General features: G+C 42.2%; 2 protein-coding genes across 7 annotated transcripts in view; one reads left to right on the top strand and one right to left on the bottom strand.

Annotated features, from left to right (window-relative positions):
* The window catches only part of tp53bp1 (tumor protein p53 binding protein, 1), a 22248-nt gene extending 7286 nt beyond the window's left edge, over window positions 1–14962 (top strand). For 2 of the 4 annotated variants that reach the window (XM_088412558.1, XM_088412560.1), the window contains 18 exons: window positions 123–1056; window positions 1155–1271; window positions 1365–1550; window positions 4288–4354; window positions 4467–4562; window positions 6399–6630; window positions 6800–6859; window positions 6937–7089; window positions 8095–8297; window positions 8568–8714; window positions 8878–9269; window positions 9948–10139; window positions 11758–11937; window positions 13083–13277; window positions 13352–13446; window positions 13521–13717; window positions 14428–14564; window positions 14629–14962. In XM_088412558.1, coding sequence (XP_088268684.1) covers window positions 123–1056; window positions 1155–1271; window positions 1365–1550; window positions 4288–4354; window positions 4467–4562; window positions 6399–6630; window positions 6800–6859; window positions 6937–7089; window positions 8095–8297; window positions 8568–8714; window positions 8878–9269; window positions 9948–10139; window positions 11758–11937; window positions 13083–13277; window positions 13352–13446; window positions 13521–13717; window positions 14428–14564; window positions 14629–14843 — 3798 coding nt within the window. In that variant the 3' untranslated portion in view covers window positions 14844–14962. The remainder of the gene's footprint in view (window positions 1–122; window positions 1057–1154; window positions 1272–1364; window positions 1551–4287; window positions 4355–4466; window positions 4563–6398; window positions 6631–6799; window positions 6860–6936; window positions 7090–8094; window positions 8298–8567; window positions 8715–8877; window positions 9270–9947; window positions 10140–11757; window positions 11938–13082; window positions 13278–13351; window positions 13447–13520; window positions 13718–14427; window positions 14565–14628) is intronic. The other 2 variants (XM_088412557.1, XM_088412559.1) reach the window with 2 other exon arrangements.
* Window positions 14948–27494, bottom strand: tubgcp4 (tubulin gamma complex component 4). 3 transcript variants are annotated; one of them, XM_088412562.1, is made up of 18 exons: window positions 27336–27494; window positions 26847–26975; window positions 25941–26063; window positions 25804–25857; window positions 25658–25714; window positions 23914–23993; window positions 23487–23688; window positions 23252–23417; window positions 23048–23172; window positions 21329–21379; window positions 21125–21230; window positions 20731–20838; window positions 18119–18260; window positions 17864–18041; window positions 17072–17206; window positions 16859–16975; window positions 15388–15527; window positions 14948–15183 (listed from the first exon to the last, which is right to left on the bottom strand). In XM_088412562.1, the coding sequence occupies exons 1-18, from the start codon at window positions 27411–27413 to the stop codon at window positions 15177–15179; spliced, it is 1998 nt and encodes a 665-aa protein (XP_088268688.1). In that variant the 5' UTR covers window positions 27414–27494; the 3' UTR covers window positions 14948–15176. The 3 variants fall into 3 exon arrangements, 2 of the variants coding, with proteins under 2 accessions (XP_088268688.1, XP_088268689.1); XM_088412563.1 differs by lacking the exon at window positions 14948–15183 and having other exon boundaries at window positions 15384–15527; XR_015865317.1 differs by lacking the exon at window positions 14948–15183 and having other exon boundaries at window positions 15511–15527; window positions 17048–17206.

The raw sequence follows: 27494 nt of genomic DNA, 5'->3' as shown, positions 1-27494 counted from the left end.
TGATTTTGTTTTGCGGCTGCAACTCTCTTTAGTCTTTCATCAATTAGATTCATACCGTGCATTTGACATGGGGAGTCAGGGACCGCCTTGAACCCACAACTGTGTTTATTTTATTTTTTCAGGATGTATTTGTCCCCACGCAGAGTCAGGAGGCTCCACAGCCATTGGATAACAAGACTGACTCCTTGCCTCTTGAAGGTCCTCACAAGGAACCGTCTCTTGCTTTCACATTGCCTTTACAGCTCTCTGTGAACATGGACAACAGCAACTCTGGCCAGAATCTGTCCCAAGACATCATGGAGGATTCCCAGGCTACACAGATAGAAGATTTTGAAGAGCACCCTGGAGCGGATGCTGAGTTTTCACATGGCGATCAGAGGAGCAAGTGCAATGGTGTCCGCGCTGAATCACAAAGTGCCCCCAGTTCCAACCCCTGTACCAAGCAGAGGTCTTTCTTGAACATAGCCAACATGAATGTAAAAGGACGTGAGACCGATATCCAAGAATCAAGCCCTCCTAATGCTGTTACTTGCTCTCAAGACGGTACTGTAGATTCACAAGTGATTGTCAGCAGCTGCATGCTTGAGACCGCATCAGACGTGACCCCGCGCAGTCCGGCCTCACAGTCCGTGGTGTCCCATGTGCCTGTAATGGAGGTGGCAAAGACTGGCGTGAATGCTGCAGAAGGTGCAGGGACTTTGCCACAGAACTGTGGATCCAAAAGTAGTCAGACAAGCAAAATTGAAATTGATGACCCTTCGGATGATGAAGATGCCGATCTAGAGGAAGAAGCGATGGAGGAGGAGAGTGCTTCGGGGGAGACTTTGGCCCAGCCGGTGTCTTCTGGTGACAAGGAGCATGTAGAATGCGACAGGAGCATTGTCTGTGTTGCAGAGAGCAACGGAGACTTGCAGGCTCCTCCCACAATTCAGCTTTTAAAAGGCACTAGTCTTCCTTCAAGCACAGGTAAAGCCTCAATGTCCGCAAATGGCCATGAGCCCACAGTACAAGAAGCAGAGGAGCACCGAAACAAGAGCTTCAGTGATAGCTCAGGAGGTATGATGGTCACATCCGAAACTTCTTACTTATCATTTGCAGATCAGCGTTTTTTAAATGGATGAAAGGTAATCTTTTGTTCTGATGCTTTTATGCAGAAATGTCCTTCCATTTTACACTGCCTAAAGATGGTGAGGTGATTGGTCCAGTTGTTGGAGCAACTCCTCCTCTAATCAGCCAGCTGAAGGGAATGCTCAGACACAGCACTCCCATTGGTATGTTCCTGCAAGTAGAAAGGCAGTGCTAATTCTAAAGTATTGGTATCATTTTTGAGCCGAGTTTTTTTGGTTTGTATTTCATTTATCTAGAGACATTTAATGAGAAGTCGGACGTTGCCGGGGATGTCAGTGCTGAGGTGGTGATGGCGGCCAAAGATGATGATCTGGAAGAATGTGGAGATGAGTTGGCAGAAAAGGGGGACAGTGGGCTGAGTTTGAGAATGAAGTTAGTGACCCCCGTTGAAGAAGGAAGCTCAGAACGCTTCAGTCTGCAGAGTAAGAGCTGTTTTGTATGAAGGGACAAAAGACATTTGGCAAAGGCTCTTGGAAGCCTACCATCACTTCATGGCTCACTTATCAAGGCTGTGACTTTTTCATTTATATATATATATATATACAGTGGGCCCCCGGGTTACGAACTTAATCCGTTCAGCGGCTACGCTCGTATCTCGAATTGCTCGTATAGCGGGCAATCCAAACCCATGTTAATTCGTGAGTGCGTGCAACGCGCGCAGAAGCCTTAGGTAAAATCATCACGCTGTATACATAAATTAATATTAAGTGACATAATCTACTGTACAGTTGCATTAAATAACAAATACAAAGGATAAATGACTTTTACCTTTGGAAAGACGTGACTTGTGCTGAGATAAGCAGAGATGAGCAGAGATGAATGCTCTAAGTCAATACGGTAAATCAGATATGCTATTGGTCTTACAGTGTCAAAGTAACTTTTTCAGTCAGGGTTTTCTCTACTTCCTTCCATCCCAACCAGCTGTGCCATCAAGCTAGATAAAGGCGTTCGGCCAATAGCATATCGGCACTTCTGTGATTGACGTGTGACACCGGCCAATAGCATCTCCGTGAGTGAGACCGGGTGACCTTAATCGACCAATAGCATATTGGCGTCTCCTTGACTGACTGATAATTATTTGCACTTTTTTTTTAAACGGTTGGAATGTATTGACATCTTATTGATTAAAACACATTTAAATCTGTGACGATTTTTTGTCCTGCAATCGGCACACTTAATTTCATGTCAACTGTTTTTCCCGACGTGAATTGAGCACGGTGGAAGCGGAGAGGTGGTTGTGTGTGTTGCATTTACTAGGCAGCACACTTATGGCTTGTTCGAGCGTCAGTTCACCTTTGGTTACAACTCACAAAATTGCAACAATGACGCTGTCCCAATGCATATCGGGAGATCGCCGACTAACCTGACATGCAATCTTGTCTAGCAACCATTATATGGCGCTGTATCATCACCCGTAATAGGGTGCAGAGATTAACCTCTTGAGTTAATATGGCAACGCATATAGGCTATTGGTCTTACAGTGTTACACTAACTCTTTCAGTCAGGGTGCAAATCACGGAGATACTAAAACATCATCCTCTTATTTCTTCCTTTACCGCTGCTAGTAATTTTAGAAGCTATGTCTAACAGATAAAGTTTGCAAAGTCTTCAAAACATTCCGTTTTTCACTCATTTTGTCTACTTCCTTCCATCCTGTCCCATCAAGCTAGATAAAGGCGTTCGGCCAATAGCATATCGGCATTTCTGTGATTGACGTGTGACGCCGGCCAATAGCATCTCCGTGAGTGAGACCGGGTGACCTTAATCGACCAATAGCATATTGGCGTCTCCTTGACTGACTGATAATTATTCGCACTTTTTTTTAAACGGTTGGAATGTATTGACAATTAATTAAAAAAAAAACACACATTTAAACCAATGACAATTCTTTGTCCTGCAATCGGCACATTTAATTTCATGTCAGCTGTTTTTCCCTTTAGCTGTACAAACACTACACTTAAATGGTAATATATTTAGACACCGTGAGTGAGACAGTCAGTGTGAGATTGTAAGACCAATAGCGTTCACGTTACCGCCATAAGTATCTATTAATGATTGTAGATGACGCAACTGCTGAATATATTGACGCGGTTAGGCGAGAACATTTCTACATACTCAATGGCTGGTTTGACGGAATGCTCGCAAGACGAGAGGTTTGCTCGTAAGCGGAGGACAAAATTCTCCCTGATCCACGCTCGTAAGGCGGAATGTTCGCAAATCAGGATGCTCGTAAGCAGGGGGCTGACTATATATATATATATACACACATTTATGACGGGCAATCCAAACCTATGTTAATTAGTGAATGCGTGCAACGCGTGCAAAAACCTTAGGTAAAAACATCATGGCTTTATACACATATTAAAAATTAGTAACATATTCTACTGTACAGTTAAATAACATAAAAATACAAAGGAAATATGACATTTACCTTTGGGGCGACGTGACTTGAGCTGGGTGGAGGCGAAGGGGAGCAGAGACCAACCCGCAGAATTTGTTTGTTTATTTTCTTAAACGAGAACTTTTCTCAAAGGAGAACATATCACCGGCGATTTCCTTCTCTTTAATCCGTAATAGAAGAAGCCTCTCCATTTTGTTGTTGACAAAGCTGCAAGATCTCTTGTTGTTTTGTTGTTGGGGAGGTGCGTCCCCTGGCAAGGAAAGTCTTGCGGTTACGGCCATACTCACGGGCAAGGTTAACTATGCGTGCGCCTCTTTCGTATTTTTGTTATCTCCTGCTTCATTTCTATTGTCATCATTGCCTCTTACCTTTGGGGCGACGTGACTTGAGCACAGTTCCATCCGCACATGCCGCTCTTGGGTTTGTTTGCAGAGTTTCCTACAGTTTTGTTAAAGCTCATAAATTGCTTGTTGGCTGTATCACGTTTTCACAGAGACAGAAGGACTCAATGTTATATCAAACACGTACATCAGCTTAAGGGCAACACTTGGAAAAGACTGACCCAAAACGTCAGAAATGACCAAATCACATTAAACCATCAAGATGATGGGAGTGTGCTGGGCCGCTAATAAAACTTTTAAAACTTATCTAAGACTTTGCCCACCAAATTGTTTGGTGTGAGTCCAGCATTAGTCATATCAACCGTAGAGCGATGCTGCACTCAAATTACTTTCTCAGTAATAACTCTTCTTTTGCAGAGCCAACACTACCAGATGAGGATGAATCTGTTGCCAAGGTTACCACTGTCACTAAGGATGATGCCAGGTACTTCACACTTAATAGCACCTTTCACTAGTTTCTTTCACTGTTTGAAAAGTGAAATAGGTTTGCCACATTTTTGTGATAAGTTACAAAAAATTGTTATCTGTCCCAACAGTGCATCTGTGTTCACTCGTGTAAGGGAAGTGCACAGACAGCAGGAAGTACAGGAAGAAGATATCCATCTGCCTGGAGGTGACAACACACCTGTTAGGTGAGCCTTCTTTTTTCTGTGCACAAATGTAAACGAAACATATATGTATATGTATATACACACACACACACACACACAGTGGACCCTGTATTACAGCGTCCCTGGCTTACGTTTTTTTCATGTTGCAATGTGGAATAGTGTGGAAAGTTTTTTTCGTCCCCTCTTTACGGTATTTTCTTGGTTTTGGGACAAAAACAACTGTCATAAACTCCTCGGGGCTTGGCTGTATTTGTGTTGTTTTGTCTCCATCTGCAGGCGTTTTTAGGTAATTGCACTTATTTTCTGTTGCTGTCACATAACGGAGATGCTGGTCTGCTATAGGTCAGCCTCACTCGTTTCAAAATGGCGGAACAGTAAAGCCTTGTTCTATCATGAGTGGTTACAAAACCGTATTTACAGTGCATTTTATTGCTTAATTCAAACCTGAATTTGCCTTACGAGCCCAACCGCGGAATGGATTAATCTCGTAACACGGGGGGATCCATTCATAGTGAGCCCTCGTTTTTCGCGGTTAATGGGGCCCAGGACCTCCCCACGTTAAGGAAACCTCCCACCCCCAATTTTTTTTTTTTTTAAATGTGAAGTTTTCATACTATACATATTTAAAACAAATATTACTTCAGTTCACATATTTACTTAAATCCTAAAATATTAAACCTTATATGGTAACATTTACCCGTTTCCATACCCTTTGAAATCTCGCGGCTGCCGCGGTCACTCATATTAGTGGTACAAACTGTGCTGAATAACTTTTAGATTGGATTGTCTCAAAAGATGTTTAACCCTTTCTGCTGATGGTCTAAATCAGTGTTTTTCAAATTAGGGTCTGCGCAGGCTGACTGCAGGGGGTCCGAAAAATACTCTGGCTTATAAAACAAAAAACAAAAACATATATTTGTGTTGATTTCAATTCATTCCATATTAAATTATGAAAGTATTCATAAGGCTTCTATAAAGTATTCATAAGGCTTTTTATAAAGCAATCAATTCAACCAATTAAATGTAAAATTGCTAATGAGCTGCTGTTTTTGACTGAATAATTGGCAGCAACCGTTTTGGGGGAAATTGACCCAGTTTTGTTATATTAGAGCCTTCAGCATGGCTGAAAAGTAACAAATATACTTGTTGTCCAATTGAATCCGTTTAATAAAAAGGTCACTTCGTTCGACAAATGATTTTTTTTCCCCTAAAACTGGAGCAAACGTCCTTGGAAAACTTGCTCTCTAAACGGGGTCCCTGACTCCAAGAAGTTTGAGAACTCCTGTTGTAAACAGGCCAAAAGGGCCTTTATTAGGCAAACGTTTTTCTATTTTTAAGTCTTAAACGGGTAAGAGTTTTCAGGAACTTAGAGAAAATTAGGGGTATGTTATAATTTAGACAATGGCTGTTAGGAATGCTTTCGGACGTTTTTCCTGTTTAGATTATCAGCCGAAAGTGGCCGCTGTGCCCAGTAAATAGATTATCGGCCGAAAGTGGCCGCTGTGCCCAGTAAAGGGTTGAAACAGAAAAAAAAGTTAATCCGATGCACACCGGGTGTCCAAAGCTCCCTCATCGTCCTTGAAACCTGCTCTCGCTCAGGGATGTCCCCTGAGTGACAGCTCATCCGGCCGTGTCATACTGGTCTGGGTGTCCACAAAATGAGCACCATGATTAATTTCTGCCCACTGTTGGCAAAGTTGAATGGCTGTGGTGATGCAAAGACTGGAAAAAGTTCATCTAAACTCAGCAATAGGCGATTGATTCACGCACCCCATCCCACCGCTGCAAATACATTGCTCATAAGTACCCCAGTCACTGAATATTTCTGAGGACCTTCGAATGTTTTGACTTTTGCAGGGGAGGGCTGTTTACCTCACCGCAAAGAAGCTCCCAGACTTCATCGCTAGGATGTAGCAGCCTGCCTAATAGCCAGGCAGAGTTTTCCCAACTGGAAGTGTTGGCAGTGCCTCAGGAGACTGCAAAAGAAAGAGAAATTGATCAAGCCAAAGGGAGCCAGGGATCAGAGCTGTCACACCCAAACCGGAAGGACACATCCCACAACACGCTTGCCGCATGCTTATCTGACAAGGTATACTGTACACTCTCATCCCATAAACATGACGTCAATACCGCTCTGAAGGCCTTTGTTAATGGATGGATAAATACGTTTTCAATTGGCAGCGACCTACCTCGAGATCTGTAAAATGTATATATTTTGTGTTGCGTTTTCAACAAACTTGTGGTACATGTTTTGTCAGCAGGCAGCTGCGCAGAAAGCCAACTCTTGTATACCAGTGCCGTGCTCGCCAGCTGGCAAGGTGCATATTTGGACACACCCTGCCCCCCCCCCGCCTTGCCTATCACACACTAAAAAAAGGATAATCTGTCTTAACAGGGCGCACCAGAGACCCCAACTTTTCGAAGAACCTCTGGCCCTTCCCACCGCAGGCATGTGCGCACTATCCAAGAAGTGCGGACCACTGTCACAAGAATCATTACAGATGTTTATTATGAGGATGGGAAAGAGGTGGATCGCAAAGTCAGTGAGGTAATTGTTTTTTTTGTTTTTTTTTTTAAACGCCTCCAAATGTTTTGCCCGAATGGAACTTTTCCATGTTGAGGTTGCTAATAGATACGTAGTTACGAAGGTGTCATTAGACGTGGGCTGATATCAAATTCTGAGGTAATGATATCCGGGGTGAGTAAAGTTGTCATATTAATTATAGGCAAAATATTAACTCAAGTCCTCATGTGCACTGGCCACAGCCGGATAGCCTAGCGGCCATTTTCAGCCGTATAAGGAACTTGTGAAGCAAAGAAAGATGACTCCAAAGTCTTGACTTTTATGGAAAACAATATGAAATCTTTGCTTACTTTGGACATTGTGTTGCGTTAAAAAATAAAAACAAATTTTATGCTACCGTGTTATGCTTCTCTTGACTGTATGGGGTGACCTAACTAAATTAGTTATTTGCAGCAAGTAATGCATTACTATTATTCTATACATGTCAACGACCTATAGCGGAATAATTAACTCGTTCAATGCCAGCCCAGGAAAAAGGGATGTCTATATGACTTGTGTTAGTAAAAAATATATGTTGTGAATGTATTCACGACTCTTCAATACAGCAACCAGTTTGATATATTTTTAAAAATGTAGTAATTTTGTTATTTGTCAAATAGACGTCCATAATGCACATCATCATCAAAGAGCTTGATTATTTAGTCACTAAATATTTGGCAGCAACCTTTTTGGAGGAAATTGCCCCACTTTGTTACGAGGCGTGCAATTTGCAATTTTTATTTCGTAAACCTCAGTATAGCTGAAAAGTAACAAATATACTTGTTGTCAAACTGAATCTGTTGGTGAATTAAAGGGGCATTTAAAAACAATTTGCAAGGGGTGGTCCTTGGAAAATGTGTATTTCCAAGAGGTCCCTGACTAAATAAAAGGATATAATCGTTTAGCCCCACTTCACACTCACATTCACTCTTATGTCCAATGCAAATATTGGGCATTTGATCTGAAGTTCAAAATGTCATTCTTATTTAGGAGAGCGACGACCCAGTGGTGGACTGCCATGTGTTGGACAATGACATTTCCCCGTGCCGTACACTCTGCAGTACCCTAACCTCTGGCGACCTTGGTGACATCAGCTCCTTGTCGTCCAAGGCCTCCAGCCTACAGCAACCCACCACAGGTCTCTCCAAGCCCGAGTTCATCATGCCAACCAGCCGAAGCGCCAAATCCACCAGGTACCGCTTCAACTCTGATCTGAGCATGAACCTCTTGGATTTCCGCTCTCATTGTACAGTCTTAGTGAAAACAGCCCTTTTTCTTCTCCCATGTGACTCCTTCACCTTCTTTGACTAACACTCTAATCTCTCGTTGATTTACTGATCACGCCTGTGTCAGGTGTAGATTGATTCCAGGCGTCAATCTGTGGTCACTCTTTTTTTGAGTAACCTCAAATAAATGCCTGTGCAACCTGACTGTCTCCGTTTGTCCCCTCTGTGTGTCCGCAGTCCCAAAAGGGGAGGCGGGCAGAAACAGAGGGGTAAGAGGGGTCAAAGGGCAGGGTCAGTGGTCACACAGGACACAGGTAGCCCCGAGGGGCCTTTAGTTTCGCACGCCCCCAGACGACGGGCTAAACGTGGCCGCCCTCCGTCCAGGTGAGTCCTCCCAGAGGCTCGCCACGCATGTTGTAATCTCATCTAAACTAACACCACTGTGCACTTCTCTTCTCACTAATGCTTTTGTATCGTTAGCCGTTTGATTCCGTTGTCAGTTTTTTTGCGTTTAGTTTTGTCTAAGCAAATCTTCTCGATCTCACAGGGTAGGAGGCGCGAGCTCACATCCGCAGCTCGGCGCTCAAGGTCAGCCCCTGTCCTCCTCGGAGGATGAAGCCTACATACCTCCGCCCCACCTTCCCGTCAAGCCCACGGGCGATGAGGTCGCGTGCCTCTCCAACTCGCTCCAGTCGTCCCCAGAGGAAGCCAGCTCTGCCAGAAGTAGCTTCGTGGGATTGAGAGTGATGGCCAAGTGGTTGTCCAACGCCTTCTTCTACTCTGGCCGCATCATCAAAGATCCCGGAGAGGGGACTTTCCGCCTGCGATTTGACGATGGCTACGAGTGTGAAGTGGCAGGAAAAGATATCCTACTCTGTGATCCCATTCCGTTGGAGACTGAGGTCACCGCTTTGGGGGAGGATGAGTACTTCAGTTTAGGTAAGTGAAGCTGCAAGATCTCGACGCAAATGACTGCACTATAGCATTAGCTGCTTTAGCTCAGCCAGTTACAGCAAGCGAGCCAGTTTTCGTAAAAGATTTCTCGCCGCCGGTGACCCCTCCTACTGAACTATGGAGTGAGATTGCTGTCCAAAAGACGTACGTGCGTTTCAGCATTCGTATGAGTACGACTCTGGCAAGACACGATCTCACGTCTTTGGGTCCCTGGATCCGATCCTTTGCATTCATAGATCTGGATATGCAAATTAAGATGACGTCACGACTAGCTACCAGGCAAAGTAGTCGGTATGCGAGTCGCAACCCTGAATTTGAAGCGCCACTAGAGGTGCGTGATTCGCACTGACGCTGAGTGGCTGCAAATACTTTGAACTGCGTGCCCATTCAGTAAATCGGCTAAAGGATTTGCTGATTCTGTTTTTCATGTTTTACACAAATTGACACAATTCCTCTCTATAATACCACTGATTCTCTTGCTGAATCAAATTTGTTACAGCGTCGTCATTGTTAGCGTGTCTTGTTAGAACTGCTTTGTTCGTGATGGGTTACCAGAAAGCCTGTTCTGGTAAAGGAGGTGGAAAATCAACCGCCCCAGATGAGGCAAAAGAAAATGAGTTCCATTGCGTCTTGATCAAGCGTGTCTTTCCCCCGTGTTTATAGGTGTGGTGAAAGGTTACAGAACAGAAGGCGAAGACCTCTTGTATACTGTGGAGAAAGATGGTGAAGAGCTGTGGTACAATAGGAAGTCAGTCATTCTCTCCCTGGAGCAGGGAAACAGACTCAGGGAGCACCATAGCCTTGGTCCCTATGAACCCACCACACCCCTGGCCAAGGCCTCCGACATAAGCCTCGGTAAGTCCACTCGGCGCTTGTGTACACCAGACTCAAAATAAGCGGTTTGGCATCTCTCTGGTGGACTTTGCGTCCGATGATTGGAATTCTGTATTTTTTGGGCAACAATGAGCAAGGCAAGGCGAGCTACTGTATGTTAGTTCCTGGTGGTCAAACATTATTAGCCATTAGATTTGTGTGCTCCTCAAAAAAAGAGAATTCAAGCAATAAGTTGTTCTTCAAATGGCACTTGGTTTTTGTCTCGCAATCAAAGTCTCCGCGGCGGCGAATTAAGTTGCGCTTTTGTTCGTTGTCACCAAGGGATGGTAAGGAAAGATGGAGAAGTCATGCTAATTGCTAAGCTTATTTAACATTGTCGTGGTTAGCTTGTGCTGTCACAGCAGAAGATTAAAGGGCGGAATTAGCGGTAAGTACAGTACTTGTTCAATCGACTCTGCTTTTCAGCGATATCTGGGTGCAACCGCATTCAAGCTGGGAACATCCGGCAATGAACAGCAAAAGAGCTGGCATTTAAGTGTAGAAATGAATTTTCCACACCCATAAGCTTAAAAATATTTGAACATGAAACATTTACAATAGCAGTAATGTTTGTTTTCCCAAGAGTCCTGAGTTTTGAAAATCATTGCAAAGACACTCCCCTATATACAAGTCAAATCAAATGTTTTTATTTATTCATTCATTCATTCATTCATTCATTCATTCCTGATGCCTGGTTGTTAGTTGAATTTGTTCATAAATTGTTAGTCATAAAAGACTGATGAATAAAGGAACTTTAATCAGAAAGTACATTGAGAGCTGCCCTAGCAAGAAAAGATGATCAAGTTGACCATCTTCCGTCATTCACTAACACCTTGCTTCTGGGAGGAACTTAAAAAAAAATAAAAAAGAAGCCTACCAGGGCTAGTACAGTTTGCGATGGTACAGTTTATTTTGAAGCAATGACTGGCCTCGGAACATTTCCTGCTCAACTAAAATGGAGAAAATTGTCCGGCAGCGTGCATTCTTTCTGTGTAGCACTTCTGACCCATTATGGTAAATGTGTGTATCCTTTATTGGGCACCCTGCACCACACACTAAAGGTGTGTTTACTAAAGTAACACTGGCGTTGCTATGGCAGAAAATGCTCCAAATACATAATCTAACTTACAGGCAACTGTGCTCGTATCTCAAAATGTTCATAAGTGGCATGTTTGTATGTAGAGGAGCATCTGCTACAGCTATGCTACTTTGAAAATAAATATGTAATAGAAATGAAACATACCATTTAATTGTGGGCGGCTCAGTGAATAGCACGTCCGCCCCACAGTTAAATGTAGAAGAGTTGGAATCCAGCTGGCTCTGGCTTTCCGTGTGGAGTATGCATGTTCTCCCCGGGCCCGTGTGGGTTCCCTCCGGGCACTACGGCTTTCTCACACTCCAAAAACAAGCATGGCAGGTGAATAGGACATACTAACTTTCCCTCAGCGACAGTAGATCATATCTTTGTGAAAATTTCAACTATTTAGCTTACACAGAATGAAAATAAAAAGTGTGTATACAAAGAAGAAAAGCAATTGTTTTTAGTGATCTTGTAATTATTGACATATTCTTTTTATTGACACAATCCTGTTGACCGCAGATAATTTGGTGGAAGGCAAAAGGCGGCGCAGAGGAACCCTGGGGGTACCGAACACTCCTAACCACAGTTCCTCCAGCAGCCCCTGTAACCCGGGCCCTTCCACTAAGAGGAGGCTTCGCACCGTGGATGACGAGAGCTCGCCAGCCAAAAGAAGCCGCAGGCGTGTTGGTGCCAGAGCTGGTACAGAGACGCTCTCACTAAAAGCATGAACTATCAGATTTGATTTGAACAACTTTTTTTTTTTTTTTAACTCTAATTTTATTCGTTAATAACCATTTGAACAACTTTTAACAATTGCGGTGATGGAAGTTCAGTCATCAATCATTTTAACCATTGTGTTTTAAAATATTGACCCATTTAATCAAACGGTATGGGTTTTTAACTTTGCACGTTTTCATGTTTCGTAAACGATTTCCCGATTGTGTCGGAAGTGGTCATGTGTGTGTTTTGTACTGAGCATAACTACCGAGACGTCAGTCCTATCATCTCAAGTCCTTCCTCCCCGTGCTGTTTGCGGGATTCTGCTGAGGCTAAGTTGGTAATGAACAAAGTACCGTTGGTGTTGTTGTACTGGTGGTGGTTCACAGGTGGAGGGAAGATGTCAATGAAACAACGTTTGCACCATCACTGGTGTTTCTCATAACGGCCGTACAAGGACTACAATGTAGTTTTAACTCCTGGGTGTCTGGGGATTTTTCACTCACCTGGCTGTATTATCACCCACCTTGGGCTGACTTCCTCTAAATGTTCAGCGGCATAATCCCGATCCATACATATGTAAAAACACACGCACACAAAACATGCTCTCATTTAGTTCTTGGATCAAAGCTTTTTGTCTACCACAAGTCCCACAATGAATAGCAAGAATTTAGCATCGTGGAGTCAGGCTAAGCCACTCAACGATGTCATTGAAAAGTTCGCAAATGTCATAAATTGTCCGCTAGCGCCCCCCGGTGGTTTTGGGTCCCAACACAAAAACTTCTACTGCTGTGAGTGAGTTGCCGTTGAAAGGATTCCTTCAAAAATTGGGGGAAATGCATGATAAAACGTCAGGTTTTCAATATGTTCCAAATTGTCCTCCAATATGTCTGGTTTGCAAGCATTTAGAAGGGATGGCAGGACGGCATCCATGCGCAATCCGTGCAATATTTTAGCCTCTGTTTTTTTTACGCTATCGATACTCACACATCAAAAACTCGAAAGACGAGTTGGGTCAAAATTTCCCTCGGGGGTCAAACGCGTTTTTGACATCGTAAGATTTTTTCCTCTCCTCGCCCTCTCTGAAACGATACACCATAAGGCAAATATACGGTGTTGCCCCGCAGCTCAGCGTGTGGGCGTGTGCAACACGTCCGGCAGCGGCACGGATGTTGCCGTTCGGCCGTCCGATCCAGCCGAGACTCACGGCCCCATGCCCCAGAGCGCCTCTCTCTTCATGGGCTTCGCCTTCATGCTGACGGCCTCGTCCGAGAGCGACCGGCTGAACAATAAGCTCACGAGCGACGAGGAGGCGGCGGGGGGTGAGGCGGGCTATCCTCTTGGGTCCGTGGAAGCGTCCCGGCGTCTGGCTTGACATTGTCTCTTTTGCAAGTAGATTACGTGCAGACTGGCCCATTTAACAAAGCTTACACCGAGTCTCAGCTACTGGCGGGTGGAGGCTTCGTCCTGCCGGACTTCAATGAAGAGCAGGCGAGTGCTCCGACTTAACCAAGTCGGATGTCGGAAATGAATCGGGCTTCACCTCGCTTTGCTCTGCCCCTCAGTGCAAGGCGGCCTACCAGAGTCTTCTCATCGTAGACCAGCATTGCCGAACCAGGAAGTACTTGCTGTGCTTGGCCAGCGGCGTGCCGTGTGTCTCGCATCTTTGGGTGCGAGACTGCTGTAAAGACAACAAACTGCTCAACTACAGGAACTATCTGCTGCCTGCTGGTTTGGGTCCCGATGGTACCATTGTGGAATGGTAAAAACAATTTCATTTCTTTTCCCAGTCTGAGTCTTAGAGATGTGCCATAAGAAAACTGGAATATGCAAAGATTTATTTTGGGTGTGCCGTTTTTTGCCATTTTGCAAGTGTCCGTTGAATGTCCGTGGCGTGTCTTCCACAGGTGGGCAACTTACATATTTTTGCTGGTCCGACATTTGTCAATGCCCTGATCCTCTGGCGTCATCGTCAGTCTGCTGTCTTTTTTCACACTGAAAATTGTAATCAGCGATTTATTGGCAATTTAAAGTAATACTGCGCTTGAAAAACAAAACGGTAATATAAGTGTACTATAAGTGTACCATTGTGTGCCGCGAGACGTTGTCAGGTGTGCCGCACTTGACAATGTCACCTACGGCATTGACTGTGCTGCGGACAGCCCCCTGTATATCAGGAGTTGAAGCAAAAAAAAAAAGTCCCAATATTTTTTCTTAAACTCTGAGTATACATTTTGTTACTTGTTTTGTTGTGATGGGGGTATAATTAGTCAGAGGTTTATTGAATACACAGCTCATCAATTACCGGGATTTAGTTTTCTCCATAAACCTGGGTAAATTGTTAATAAAATGTAATGTGCTTCGGCGACCGCATTTATTAAATGTTATTCATTGCTAGGAATGCAAAACATGTCACTTTGTGTAAAGGAAAACGTTAAACAGCAATTCTCAAGCGATATGTATTTTCGGTAGGCATCCCCGCTGTACACCCTTCAAGGACCTGCGTTTTTTCCTGGTGTTTGAGGAGCCAGTGGAGCTTTGGGCTCAGCTTGTCACCATGGGTGGCGCGTCTTCCGTTCGACATTTCCATTCTGACAAGGACGGTTCAGGTAAGACAAACAGTACCAATAGTCTGCTTTGATAAAGCCACCAATGTTTTGTTTCTCCTCATAGATGTTCCTGCAGGCAAGTATGACGTTGTGGTCTCAGATCATTCCTGCCCGCCGCTTATAGAGAAAAACGTGACGTCGCTTCAAGTCCCGCTGGTGTCTCCCGAGTGGCTCATCCACAGTGTCATTTGCGGGGAGCGCCTCGGTTTCCAGAGCAAGCCTCAATATCGTCACAATTACTCCTCCCCCTTGACATCACCATCAACATCATCATCATAATCTACATGTTAACTGCCTTCAACGCTACGGTTCAGCATTTCTGTTGCATGCTTCGACTGTACATAAGTTCACTGTGTGTTTTTATGGAAGAATAAATGTGACACTTGTTTGACTTTAAAGGATTGCTTTTATTTGGACACGCAATGTTATGATAATGCTTCAGCATATTTACAGTCTACAGAAGGAGACCAAATTGGAGCAGCTTTCCCTAAAGAACCACGGTTGCGTTGAGCTATGTACAGAATTATAAATAGCGGAGACTTTTAAAAAAATAATACAAGAGAAAGACTGATGGGAGAGTTGAGGGACAGCTGAACAGATTGTCTGGTCTTCTCAAACACTAAAATGGAAGAAAATTATATTTTAGACACTTGTAACATGTGAATGTTTGAAAGCTGGGACACATTTTTGCACTAAGTATGTCCAATAGCCCCGAAGAAATTGCTACACAATTTCCACAGAAGCTGCCCCCATCAATTTTTTCAAACATTTTTAACGTAAGCAGTAGCTGGACGCATATAAATTTATCAAGAGTGTGATTCACCTGCCCAAGGTGCCTCCAGCCTGAGTGTAGTATTTATTATAGTCCAGTCGCAGGAGCAGCTGAGCAAGATCGGAGTTGATCTGGTGATTCCGCACACTTGACAGGATTTTGAACAGTAGAGATGACTGACGTCTGAAACCCTGAGTAAACACAGAATGTGACACAAGCTTTTTTTTCCTCTTAACGCTTTCAGTGCCATGAATGAGAATTATCGCTGTTTGAAATAGTAATAAACATAACATTCTGGTCAAGTATGTTTTATTTTTAATGGAGGGGAGCCGACACCCTTGATTTATTAGATAAGCACCAGTTGCTTATCTAATATTAAGCCAATTGAGCACTGAGGTGATTTTGTTCCTGGTTTGTCATTCGTCAGGCGCTGGTCTACTTCTGTCTGCCCTCATACTAATTCTTTTTTCTGTTTTAGTACTTAACACTTAAAGGTAATACCATGCCTGTGGTTTTACAGTTACATTGCCATTTAATCACAACACAGTAATGTAAGTATCACGAAAACAAATCCAACTAAGGGGTTTAATGTCCAATGAATGGCATTAACATGCTTTGCATGACCCTCAAGTAGTGGATGTCGGTTCTCCCAACTGCCTACCCTACAACTATAGAAGATGGTTTCATTAACATTTGTCTGAATTTCAGCCATCACGTGCACTACAGGTAAAACAAAGTATTGCTGAGGTTAAATCGACGAAAAAACGTTTTTAATTAGGTAATTAAAAAGAACTATTTTGCATTTTCTGGCCAAGAGCCAATTAGAGAATACAAATTTGTTCTGGATTATCAGAATGCTCTTATCAGCAAGAAACCTGAAACCGCGGACTAAGAAAGGGAGCAACTCCAAATAAATCTCTGGTAAAATCAGCTGTGTTATAGCTGTGAATTGAACCAATACAGTCTATTGACTCAACTGAACATATTTCTCCACACCTTGGCGGTACTAGAAAGTGACTGTTGTCACATTGACAGCAGGCTGATTACACATTGTACTATAAACATGCAGCAATACGGCAGATAAACACCCAAATCAGTTGAATTGTATTTCAGTAAGCAAAAAGTGGCATGGCGGACTGATGGATATCTGATGTAATGTCTATCCCAACTATTATGACGACGAATGAAAATTGCAATTTGCCTTTTTTTTTTTTTTTTTGCATTCGTGTCATTCGTCGGTCCATCGGCAAAAGGGGAGTCTGCCGGTGACAGATTGACAGACAGTCCATCCGTGGAAATAACTGACCAGTGAATGGCAGTGTTGCCATACATACTACACATACATTACATATTTGTAATCCTAAGTAAGGAATGGAAATCATTCTTTCATCTGATACCACCCATGCTCACAGACACAGCACACAATATTCTGTCGGCCTTGAAAGATGAGTCAAAATGCTAAATATATCGGCACACTGAAAGAGTTAACATTTAATAAAATCAAATAGACCGCTCAGCCCACCTTGACTAGAATGTCCAACTGAGCGCTGCCCCTCTCGTCCAGGCACGCCACACTTTGACTAACCAATGAGCAGAAATTTTGACAAAGCTCCAGGATCTCATTCAGGCAATGGAAGACCTGAGAAGATCATTTATTTAGATTAGCTTGGATTTCCTTCACAGTTTCAATGTCAGTTACTGGATATATTACTCATAATGCAGTTGCATTTCATACTGGCTTCAGGAGGATGAAGGACTGAGCGAGCAGGTTGCTGAGGAAATGGTCATGGGCGAGTCTGATGCTCTCAAAATCTCTGGTGGAGTTGATCTGTTGAAGCAGCTGAGAGAACTGGGACTCCAACACGTCCACCTGGAGGAGCGCAAAGCAGCTGTAACGTCTTTTGAACATTGACACGGGAACCTTTGGGTATATCTGCAGCACATAAGCCATCTGGGATAAACATCCATCAAGAAACCTCAAATATAAACCGCTTAATCATGTAATAACTTATCATAATAACTTATCATGTAAAGCACGATAATGCCATCCAGTGAACATGATTGCTAATAGCACTTTCGCCCCACACGCAGGTTAATCAACATGATGGTGTATTATAGCTTAGGGTTAAAGGACTTAGTTAACTTTGTTGTCATGTTACACTTATGTTACTGTTTTGTGTTACAAATGTAGTATAACAGGAGAGCCACAGATGTAGTGTTAGCTTTAAGCATCAGTAGAAAAATAGAAAAAAAAAAGACTTAGTTTGAGTGCAGTGTGACTTATGGCTGGCTTAAGTTGGCTAAGGGAGGTTGATGACGGAAATTGGGTGCTGAGCGAGGCGATGGAAGTTGGCAGGGGCGTGGAAGTTGCCGATTGACCGGCCGTCGTCGGCCGGACCGACCATTTTAATTTTCAGCGTGAGAAAAATGGCGGACTGACAATGACGTAAAGGTGCGCGGCGCTGACGACTAACGAATGTAGGACCAGCAAAAAAAGTTGCCCACCTTGGTTCATTTGGGTTTTTACCTGCAAGTAGTATTGCAAATTATCGATCAGGAAAGCCATGTGGTTACGGAGCCTCCATTTGATAGCATCTGTCTGGCTGGACTTGAGATGTTTCCTCTGCATTTGCAAAGCCCAGCAATGTTGGAGCTGCGACTGTACTCTCCGCACACTCAGCAAGTACCTGAACACTACATTGTATCTAACCATAGAGACACAAGAGAACACAATGCTCACTAAACAGTAGCCGAAACCGGTCAAGAGAAAAAAAATACTGACTTTTCCAGAACAGCGGGAGTGAAGAGGATGTGCAACGGCCACTGAACCTTGTAGATGAGGCCGAGAGCGGCCCAACCAGTGGGAGGCACCTCTCGCGGGGAGATGTCTTGTGGAGGAGTTGTTCCGTCTCTGAGACCTAGCTCTGGAAAAAAAAACCCCAAAAAGACATGTTAAGCAGAAAGGAATATATGAGCTGTTTTCCGGTTGTGTGTATTTTAGATCAGTGGCTCTCAAAGTGGGGTCCGCTGACCCTCGATGATCCATAGCCTGACTGCAGAACTTTTTTAACACACTTTAAAGACAAATATGGGAATAAAGTCAAAACGTTCACCATGCTATTCAAAATTAATTAATTAACTATGAAGTGCTGAAAATTATTTTAATTTCTTGTGATTTCCCTGACTTTGTGTAGAATGAAAAAGACCATACAGTATATTTACTTCTGGTACTGTGGGTACGATTACAAATACAGCCAACAAATGTATACAGTACTGCCTGTCTGCTTGGGGTCCCCCCCCCTAAAAAATAAATGAATTCACAATAAGAATGATTCAGGAGACAAATACAAACTACAATCCGGAACGGATTGGATTAAATTTGTATCTTGAGGTTCCACTAGATATCCATCCATCCATTTTCTAGAACTGCTTACCATCACAAGGGTTGCAAGCCTGCTGGTGACGGATTTTGACAGTAGGCGAACTGGTTGCCAGCCTTTCACGCACCCAATCACACCTAATCACAATTTTGTGTGTCTGTGTATGTATATATTATATACAGTGGGCCCCCGGTTTACGAACTCCCTGTTTTGCGAATTTTCCATCTTACAAACGTAGACCGTGACGTTTTTTGTCCCCCTCTTATGCACAAACCTTTCGTTTTATGAACAATCCAAAATGCCGGTCAGTGTGTCCGCACTATTTTATTCGTTTTGCTGCATCAACAAAAATAATTATTCTCGCATGTCACGGAAATGCCGATATGCTATTGGTCTTATAAGGTCACAGTCACGGTCCCAGTCACGGTCTCAGTCACGGAGATGCCGATATGCTATTGGTCGATTAAGGTCACCGTCACGGTCTCAGTCACGGAGATGCCGATATGCTATTGGTCGTTTAAGGTCAGAGTCACGGTCTCAGTCACGGAGATGCCGATATGCTATTGGCTGGCGTCACGTCGATCACAGAAATGCCGATATGTTATTGGCCGAACGCCTTCCTCTAGCTTGATGGCACAGCTGGTCGGTGTGTTGTGGAGACTTTGCAAACTTTATCTGTTAGACATGGCTTCTAAAATTGCAAGTGGCGGTAAGGGAAGAAGTAAGAGGCAATGATGACAAGAGAAATGAAGCAGGAGATAATAAAAAACATACGAAGGAGGCGCACGCATAGTTAACCTTGCCCGTGAGTATGGACATAACCGCTCGGCAATCTTCTAAGGGCAAGACTTTCCTTGCCAGGGGACGCACCTCGGTCAACAACAAAATGGAGAGGCTTCTGCTATTACGGATTAAAGAGAAGGAAATCACCGGTGATATGTTCTCGTTTGAGAAAAGTTCTCGTTTAAGAAAATAAACAAACAAATTCTGCGGGTTGGTCTCTGCTCCCCTTCGCCTCCACCCAGCTCAAGTCACGTCGCCCCAAAGGTAAATGTCATTTTTCCTTTGTATATTTATGTTATTTAAATTAACTGTACAGTAGATTATGTTACTAATTTTTAATATGTGTATAAAGTCATGATGTTTTTACCTAAGGTTTTTGCACGCGATGCACGCATTCACTAATTAACATAGGTTTGGATTGCCCGTCATACCAGCAATTCGAGTTACGAGCATAGCCGCTGAACGGATTAAGTTCGTAACAAGGGGGCCCACTGTTTGTATGTGTATATATATATATATATATATATGTATATAAATAGCTAATGCGTTTAGAACCCCAGGTAAAAACATCAAAATTGTACATACATATTAAAAATTGGTACCAAAATAGTATAGTAAGTGCTACATATAAATAATATACATCAAATATACAGAAAACATCATAAATAAAAAATATAGAAAGGATTTATTTACCTTTGAGTGGCGCTTGTTGTGCCGATATTCCCTAATAAGGGTTAGCTCCAGCATCGTTCCCATATAAATCATCTTCTTAGTTCTCTCTTTAACATCACGAGCAATCTTGGGACCCATGCCTAACCCTTTCAACTTTGAATTAAGCAGTAAAATGCACTATAAATACGGTTTCGTAACCACTCACAATCGAACAAAGCGTTATCGTTCCGCCATTTTGAAACAAGTGAGGTCGACCAATAGCAGACCAGCATCTCCGTCATGTGACGGCAACTGAAAATAAGTATAATTACGTAAAAACACCTGCAGATGGAGACGAAACAACACAAATACAGCCAAGCCCCTGGGGTCGTGACAATTGTTTTGGGCGCAAAACTGAGAAAATACCACAAAGAGGGGATGAAAAAACTCAGTATTCCACGTCACAACATGAAAATAACGTAAGTCAGGGACGTTGTAACACGGGGATGTCTGTATTCATTTTGAATAAATCTCAGTCATTTAAATGCATGTATATTCAAGCATTAACATTGAAGCTGACCTTTGTTGTCTTTGCCCTGGTAGTCAACGGTGAGGTGCAGCAAAGGCAACAGGTTGTCATCATCCAGCAACACCTTATGAGCTGCTTGCTGGAAAGCCACATTTACATCTGGGGACGACATCAACATTGACCACGACACATTAAAAGGCATCAGCTATCCCAAAAAATCCATTTAACATATCGGGTTACTATGCCAACTCACTTGCCAACTCCATGCAGATGAGGTGTTTACATGCTCCAACCAAAACAGCATTAAACATTTAATGAATCAAATCAAGGTTTGTATATCAAAATTTATCCTGGTAGAAACGAACTGCGAGATTGATGATTTGTTTAATGCGAGTGTCGTTTCACCTTGCATCGGAAGGAAAGGCTTATACCTGACGTTATTTACCATGCTCGGTGACGGCCGTCGGTGGGGTCTTCAGCATGTGCTGTGCGAGGTCAATAAAAACCTGGTAGAGCTCACCACGACCCAGCAGGTAGAAATCCTTGATAATCTGAAAGAAAAAGACCGCAAGGGTAGAGCTTTGTCCTACTTACAATGATTCTGATGTACTGTCTTTATAAATCTCATTTTAATAAAAGTAGATCATACCTTAAGCTGCTCAAGGAGCTCGGACTCCTCCACCATGAGTGTCCAAAGATGCTGGAAGGAAATCCAAAATGCAAATGTCACGTGATTAGATAACAACATATACTACTCATAAGAATTAGGGATAGTCCGGCTTTGGATGAAATTTTAGGATAAATCAAAAAAGCAGGTGAACTTAATATGACCTCGAAAACGTGAATGTTACCATTAGGCCCAACAGCAAATTTAGTAAAAAAGGTTCTAAGCCATTTGGATGTGGTTTGGTTTAGAGGTTAACTTCTGGTAAACCACTTTAATATTGTAAAGTTTGATACATATTTTTGTGCTGCTATTTTTCTGCTTTTTCTTACATTTGCAAAAACAATCCCTACGGTTAATTTCAATGCACAACGCCACTTAAAGAATGGCTGTGATGTTAAGTCGTCCATTAGGCTGTCCTTTACGGCTGTAAGTTGACAATTGAGTAATTATTTCTGGCAAGGTGAACTTAATAAGCTGCAGAGGTAAAAGTCTTTAAAAAAAAAAAAAAGAGCTGGTCAAGATATCTCCGACCCCGCAGGTATGACCTGCACAATTGTCCCCCAAAATGTTTACAGTGCAAATTCATTTTTTGCAACCCCCCCCCCAAAAAAAAGAGAACCCCTCTCCTAATTCGCTGCACTGACTATGAATAAGATCTTTATGTATGAAGATTGTATGAGTATAACCTAAAATTGTATCCTTTCAACTTGTTATCAACTGTCAACAATCGATTAAGAGGGTTTATACAGGTTACAGGTTAGTCTGAAACAGGAAAAAAAAATATAAACAGCAATTGAAAAAGTTTATAATTCCAGCACAGATTTGGACAAATGGGAGCACTAGTGCACTAGACGGTGCTGTGGCTGTACATTTAAAATTCACACGGCAAAAGCAAAGCTCGTTACAATTATATAACGGGGCGAGCTTGAGGGCGATCATCAGTGAGCTGTTAACAGCAGGTGCCTGTTGCAGCTGACAGCAGCTCATGAGAGCTGAGGTTGTCACAGCATTACTTTCAATAAAAGAAGGGAGCAGACTGAAAAAGCGACCCATTTCATCCTTGTTCACACACGTGAATACAGTACTACTAAAACAGAGGATTGTGTAAAAATGATGACATATCCACAGCTGATTCAATTAAGAGTGGCAAGGTATTTCTTTCGACTTGTTGATTTATTGTGGTCTTTGGCATAACACACACCAAAGAAATACGGTGAAACACGGCTGCTTTACAACTTCAACTGCTTGTGGTAAAACAAACTCGCTTCGCGTCACAATGGAAAGGAAAAACAACTGCTTATAGCACATTCAGTTTCACTGACGACGCATTCACTGATCGTTTATCATGTGGGAAATCTAAAACACACTTAACGTGCACCAAACATATACCTTATGAATATGATCACAAGAAAATAGGACGAGTTTACAAAAGGTGAGATTTATTCTCTTTTTCTATAGTTTTTATATTGTTGCCAAAGTGTTGGTGCATCTTACACGCGGTAACATAGGATATACCAGAATTTGACACCAAAATTAAGGGTGTGTCTTATATTTGGGGAATTACAGTATATTTTTCGTCTTGATCAATGGAGTACACTTTAAATCTACACCACGACTTGCACATTATGAGTTCGTCCTGAAACATCAACCAAAAGCCTTAACGCGTCAAACATTTTGAGTTATAATACAAAATTTGTTTACCTCCGCCACTGTACTTCTTATGCGATCGATCAAATTTTCAAAATCAGGTAGGCTGAAAAGAGGCTGCTGCTTAAGCCGGTGCAAATCAGCAGCAAATGCGTCCTCCTGATGCTTCAATATGGAGCCTGAAACCATCGGCATGTTTTATTCACACAAACGAGAATACGTATGCTCTCACAAGTCCACTTTTGCTAAATAAGGTACCTGCCCGAGAGGGACTGTGGGTATGGTTTTCAAACATCTGCACGGATTCTCCAACAAAGAGGATCTTCTCTGCCACTCGTATTGGAATGTAAGAAGGCAGCATTTCAGCTCGCAGGGAGAATTGCTGGAGAGAAGGCGCCAGCATGTTCTCTTCCTCTATCAGCCTCTGCAAAGCCACACACAAGGACATCATCAAGAATCCATCCAGAGTTGGACTGTCAACTGTGCTTCTTACCAGGTCCTGAAGTTCTCGCAGTTGCTTCCCACTCAAGCCTCCCAGGCCAAGATCTTCCTCATCCTCCTCCTGCGAGGCTGCGCTCCCTCCTGCGCTTGGACCCTGTCTCACAAAAAACTCCTCGCTTTGGTCCAGCAGTAATCCATGCAGCATCCAGGCGGCAAGCTGCTTGTACATCACGCCATGGCAAACGGCAAGGATCCTTAAGAAAGTTACAAAACAAATACACGCTTATTGTTAATATGCTTTGAATTTAAAGCCCACCCGCCCACTCCACCCACAACAGAATACTAGAATAGTTTATCTGAACGTGACAACAAATTACAAAAACCCAGTATTGCTCTTTATACATAGTGCATGCAACCCATAGCAACATCCTGTGCCAATGCAACCATGTAAAGATAATTATGCAAATGGAATCACTTACTTTTCTAAAGCCATACGGACAGGAGGAAGCCCCCCACAACTGTGTTTGTATACCGTTTCCAGGATCTGGCAGCCATGGATCTAAATCAGAGGACAGATTAACCAGATGGCTGTCACTTCAGCTAGAGATGGGCTGACGAAGCCTTGTGAAACTTTTGAGTCATTTCCTTTATCGATTTTGGGAGGAAAAAAAAAAAAAAGTCATTGCCTCAGAGCCTTATAAAATATCCACATTGGTGCGCTCTGGTGGTCAGATGGAGTTATAACAGCGCTATGACCCCTTTGAGAAAGCACATTTTCCAAAGACCTCTATTGCAAAGGTTTGAGGAAACAAAATCAAAAAAATCATTTAAGCCAAACAGGAGTGCCCTTTATATTCACCAACAGATTTAAGTTGACCAATATATGTTACTTTTCGGCTATACTTAAGTTTAGAAAATAAAATTTGCAAATTGTAGGCCTCCTCATCACTAATCTTCTCCCAAAAATGCCAATTACTGCCAATTATTTAGTCAAAAACAGCATTATAAAATAAATTGCCGCTTTAGCTTTGCAGGCCTAACACAGATAGTGAACAGCAAATGAGTGTATCTCTTCTTTAATTTAGCTGTCAGTAGTAACGCTCTCACTCATTTATATTGTAAAACTGTAAAGTAAAAAATATACCCCGAACTAGGCCTGCACAATTTCGGCCAAAATAATAATCACGATTATTTTGGTTAATATTGAAATCACGATTATTAATCACGATTATTCATCATGTTATTCATCAACATTTCTATTTATTGTCCTTTTTTTAAAACAAGCAGTATATAAACAATGCTTCAAGGCTTGATACTTACAAATAATGATAATAAACTAAAATAAATGATAATTCAAACAAATTCGCAAATCATGGCAACAACTTGGCACACTGGGGAACACAGCAAACTTACTCGCTGAGTGCAAACCAATGAAAAAAATAAGTGAACCAAACACATTATTTACTTTCAAACAAATTTTAATCAATTAGCAGTCAAAATTTCAGTCATTTCAAACCTACCAAAAATTAATTCCAATTTTTTGCTGGATTTTTCAAAACGGGTCTCAATTGACAGGTCAAAAAATGCTCCCTGGTGGTAGGATGGTCAAGTGCTTGATTTGACTTGTAATCAAAAAAAATCCTTGACTTTTTAAATGTTAACATCGCCAAGGATCAGCTTAATTAATCATGGCAGCCAATATCGTGATCACAATTCAAATTAAATTAATTGCACAGCCCTACCCCAAACATCATTCAGGTAAGTCCCATATGCAAAAATTATGTATCTAACTGAATGTACACACATTGCCTAGATTAAATCAAACATATAACTGAATTAAAAATGACATTCCTTTCAATGCAAAAGGTTAATTAGATGCAAATGAGTGTGATTATCAATGCAAAACATTTGCATATGATAACATTTACCAAAAGGAAATACCTGGCACAAACGAAAATGCTAACGAGCTAAACACATACAAGGCAACACTATGCAACGCGCTGAAGATAAAAACTAAAAATAGCAAGCATGTTATCTACAGTCACAAGTTGAACCAACAAACAACAAATTTGTCAATTGACACAACTGATTATTAAAATAATTGTGAGTTGCAGCCCTACTTGTTACTAGTTTATTCAAAGATACTTCTAGAGGAATTAAGTCTGCAGCTGATCCTATTAAACGTGGTCATTCAAGTCAATGCGTCAAGTATCCAGTCCTTACCTTCTGTGATTTAATTGTCTCGACCACCACCATCACCGAGGGAAAAAGCAACTGAAACTTTGGAAAAAAAAAGGATAAATGCAACAGGTGTTCAGAATTGTTTTTGTCAATATTTCTTTACATTATACACACGTTTTCAAACCTACCTGATCAAGCTTATAATTCACGTGGGATATTGTCAGGTGGGGATCACAGAGGAACTGAAAAAGACACATGCACACAGACACACAAAAATTAACCACCACTTATCTTCCAAGTGTTTTTTTTTGTAAAGTGTTTTAACCTCCTGTTCAAGGTCCAGTAAGGCCTGTCTGTAGGGCTGCAGCATTGAGTCCAAACCTGTGCAGAATGCACGCAAGTAAATCCCATGAAGTCCCATCTGGCTTGCTTGGCTTGTGTGATGTTCCTACGGAGAAAGGATTCAACGACATTGTGAATCAAATTGTGTAAATGACTAAAAGTGCTATGATTAATTGACAACTCATTGACTATCACATCAACAATGATTTTAGCAATCAATCCAGTGCCTTAGCGGCCTTGTTTGACTACAAATTGCCCAAAATGTTACAGCCGATTTTTTGTAGGGAACGGTGGACACGTTTTTCTGAAACTAATACCCCACAAAAGTGTGTCCAAGTTGCTTTAGAATAATCATAGCGCAGGGCGGGGGAAAGCATGTGAAAACATGTGATTTGATCAATGGTTTAGCCTCCTCCGGCAACAAAAATATCAACCAAATGTTTCCAGGATTTGCAGATCAGCGCTACATAATGATGATCAGGAGACATCTATGACGTTTTTATGCAATTTTCCTTTACAGAAATGACTACACTTCTTTTCAAACAACGTATTTTCTGTTCACAAACTAGTTTGCTAATAGCACTGTCGGACATCCAGGCAATCTTATGCAAACCTCAAACTTGCATTTGGATTTTTTTGGAGCCAGCAGTAGCTTCCGAGTTCGAAGGTTTCCTCATCTCATACTTGTTAGCGGGAATGTTAGAGTGTGCCAGACACATCTTTATATTTGAAGACGACATTCAACGATTTTCTCCATGTTATTAAGCATGCAAACATACTTTTACTTGCAACTCTAGATTGCCACAAAATGACAGTTGACAATATTTGTTTTAAAGAAGAAAACTAAGCATACAGGCAAAATATGTTCTACTGGGCATCTGGAACTTACCTGTTGATGCACATGGCCAGTATGTTGCTCTATGAACTCCGTAAAGCGCACGTAATCTGAGCCCAGTTTACAGAGCCGATTGAGAACACTGATCTCACTCGGGTGAAGAAATGGGAGGTCCTGGGACACCTGCGGGTACAGGATTCAGAAAATAGCTCCATTAACTCATTATGTTTCGGACACGGTGAACCTGCTGGTCTCAATTACTGATTAAGAACAGACAGATTTTCGGGCGGGCTGGTTTTGACGAACATCAAGTCCAGGACTACTCATAGACATAATGAAGTCAACAAAACAGTGACGATTGGCTGTTCATTTACATATCTACTGTCTTGGATGTTTTATTGAATAAGCAGTGTGGGCTAGTATACATAAATCAAATCAAATCCAAAACTGAGCCACGAATGTATGATGCTCCGTACGACTGTTATCTACTGCAATTCTAACGAGTAGTCAATTATTTTTTCCTTTGGTCGTGTTTCACTTTACCTGTAAACCCGTTCGTTTATTGCATGTAAAAATGGTCCCCGGGTATCCACTCAGCGCCAACAACAATTCATGAATCATCTTACTTCCACTGAATAAAACTAAACTAGACTAAAAAACGCAACGCTATCTGCTACAGCAGTCAATACAAACCACCGCCGA

The sequence above is a fragment of the Hippichthys cyanospilos genome, chromosome 4 (assembly GCF_059441005.1).
Source record: "Hippichthys cyanospilos isolate Australia breed blue-spotted pipefish chromosome 4, RoL_Hcya_1.0, whole genome shotgun sequence".
In the NCBI taxonomy this organism is placed as follows: Eukaryota; Metazoa; Chordata; class Actinopteri; order Syngnathiformes; family Syngnathidae; genus Hippichthys; species Hippichthys cyanospilos.
The sequence above is the reverse complement of the archived record's forward strand: the minus strand, read 5'-3'. Positions and strand labels throughout refer to the sequence as shown.